This window comes from Chionomys nivalis, chromosome 10 (genome assembly GCF_950005125.1).
Source record: "Chionomys nivalis chromosome 10, mChiNiv1.1, whole genome shotgun sequence".
Lineage (NCBI taxonomy): Eukaryota > Metazoa > Chordata > Mammalia > Rodentia > Cricetidae > Chionomys > Chionomys nivalis.
In genome coordinates, this window is record NC_080095.1 from 12443720 (window position 1) to 12446551 (window position 2832).

At 43.5% G+C, this 2832-nt stretch overlaps 1 gene segment (V, D, J or C); it reads left to right on the forward strand.

The window, feature by feature from the left end:
- The first annotated feature begins 2027 nt into the window (after nt 1-2027).
- Nucleotides 2028-2588, forward strand: LOC130882887 (Ig heavy chain V region MC101-like). The segment is given in 2 exon segments: nt 2028-2073; nt 2158-2588. Coding segments are annotated over 2 exon segments (477 nt in total).
- The last annotated feature ends 244 nt before the right edge of the window (nt 2589-2832 follow it).

Here is a 2832-nt window from a genome sequence, read left to right on the forward strand (position 1 = left end):
CGTGGTCCTGATTTTTTGCTCTTGTTCTCCCTCCTTCTGCTCCTCATTTGGACCTTAAGAGCTCAGACCGTTGCTGTCAGCTGAGTTCTTGTTCCTTGCAAGTTGTTGGACTCTCAGCTATTCCTCCAGCACCTTGACTTCCTGTATGTTGCTATTCTTCCTGCCATCATGAGAATGCTCTGAACTTTTGAAGCTACAGGAAAACCCCCTAAATTATACGGTTTCCTTATAACAGTTGTGGTCATGGTGTCTTTTCACAGAAATGGAAACCTAAATTAGACAATATCTCTGAAGAAACTAAGGACAAATAATATTTGAGCTAGTGGATTAATACCAAGTTCCCCAATATAGTATGAGAAATGTGCATTTATTTCTGAGATACTCCTTCCCAGATTATTGTAACCACAATGAAAATATCAATCAAACCCAAGAAGAAACATAATAAGTGTAATGTCTGAAATTGTTTTTTGTAATCCTGAAGCATTCAAAAATACAGGACTGAAAAAGAATGAGATAATACCGTACTCTCTGAACATGGCGGACAATGAGGGCTGATGAGAAGCCAAGGACAATGGCACTGGGTTTTGATCCTACTTCATGTTCTGGCTTTGTGGGAGCCTAGCCAGTTTGGATGCTCACCTTCCTAGACCTGGATGGAGTGGGGAGGACCTTGGACTTTCCACAGGGCAGGGAACCCTGACTGCTCTTCAAACTGGAGAGGGAGGGGGAGAGGAGTGGGGGGAGGGAAATGGGAGGCTGGGAGGCAGTGGAAATTTTTTTTTTCAATAAAAAAATACAGGAAACTTTGAACTCATACTGTACATGATGATCAGGGCTTTCACAGAATGGCTGTCTCCTTAAGTGAAGAGCAGTTCTGCCACAGCAACTCACAGTAAAAAGTGAAAAGACTATGCATAAAGAAATAAAGGACACAAATTGTGACATCTCTAATGCGAAGTTAGACAGACATTTCCTGTGTCTTGACTGAATAGGTTGGGTCCAGTCCTGAACTTCTCTTCCCTGGTGATTTGCATTAACAAGACACAGGAAAAGATACTAGAAACTCTTGTTATCTCTGCCTTGACTGTCATTCAAGTCACAGCATTCCCTATGTTCCTATCTGTCTTCCAGTCTACTTCTTGTCATCACCTAATGTTCTCTGTCTTGTTATTACTTCAGTGAACATAACACACAAACCTGGCTGCATGCTTTTGCCTTCTATGAAGTGTGAAGTGTTATGAGTAGCTGAACTTCCCAGCACTTAGCAAAGCAACAATCATATTGAGGAACCTGTGATTGGATACAAACTGCAGAGAGTGGTGGAGAAAGATTCAATAGTACATGGAGGATAGACTGACAAAAATCAAGAGGAATGAAAACCAGTGTCCAGATAGGATGTTCCTAAGTGAGAAGGTGAAATCTGAACCGAATAAGATGGGACCCAAATCAGTCCCACAGATTTCCTTACAGATAAACATGTGAAATCACATGTATGAAATGTGTGTGAGCTGCTTCCTCACAAGTTATTTCCTGAGAAGTTATAAGAGTGAGACAACTCCACAGACACCAAGAAAAGGATTTTAAGTAGTTCCTTAAACAGGATTACTGATCACCAAAAGTACCAATACCATTTAAATTCTTTCCTGGAAGTAACAGAGATACATATATATACTGAGAACCTGGTATTCTCCTCTGCCTGCACTGAATGAATCTGGACCTAATTAATGTAAACACTTCCATGTTTTGATTGTAAGGACTGCACAGGATGACTCTTAATATTTTCTGTTTCACTGGAATGGGAAATCCAGAGAGCATCACAGCAATATTCCTGATGTTGAATATTGAGTACTTCTAAGACACACAAAGCAAATCTCAGTCTCCTGGAGGGGAAATTTTAAATATTGCCCGTGCTTCCCTTTATGCTCTCTGGAACCTCCCCCAATGCAAAGCAGTCCTCAAGCTCAGGATGAAATCCAAGGCCAAGCTGAGAGAACCCATCTCCTTCTGACTAGAGCCTCCAACACAGCATGGCTGTCCTGGTGCTGCTCCTCTGCCTGGTGACATTTCCAAGTTGTAAGTACTTCAGGGTTTCAGGAAAAGGACCCAGGGTTTTCATCTATTGGTTATATGACTGATGGTGATGTTGCTTGTCCCTAGGTGCCCTGTCCCAGATACAGCTGAAGGAGTCAGGACCTGGCTTAGTGCAGCCCTCACAGACCCTGTCGCTCACCTGCACTGTCTCTGGATTCTCATTAACGAGCAATTATGTACATTGGATCCGCCAACTTCCAGGAAAGGGTCTGGAGTGGATGGGAATAATATGGAGTAGTGGAAGCACAACTTATAATTCAGCTCTCCAGTCCCGAATCACCATTACAAGGGACATCTCCAAGAGCCAAGTTTTCTTAAAGCTGAACAGTCTGCAAACTGAAGACATAGCCATGTATTACTGTGCCAGAGACACAGTGAGAGAACTCCAGTGTGAGCCTGTACAAAAACCTCCATGTGGAGAACCTCACCACCAGCAGGTGGCGATGGGAACCAACAGGGTCTCCCAAGAGCAGTATGTGGTTGTTAATAAGTTCTAGACTATGCATGGGTTGATTCTGGACTCTCTGAGCATGGCGGACAATGAAGGCAGATGAGAAGCCAAGGACAATGGCACTAGGTTTTGATCCTAATACATGAACTGGCTTTGTGGGAGCTTAGCCTGATTAGACGCTCACCTTCCTGGACGTAGATAGAAGACCTTCGTCTTCCCGCAGGGCAGAGAATTTGGACTGCTCTTCAGTATCGAGAGGGAGGGGGAATAGTGTGGGGGGAGGAGAAGAG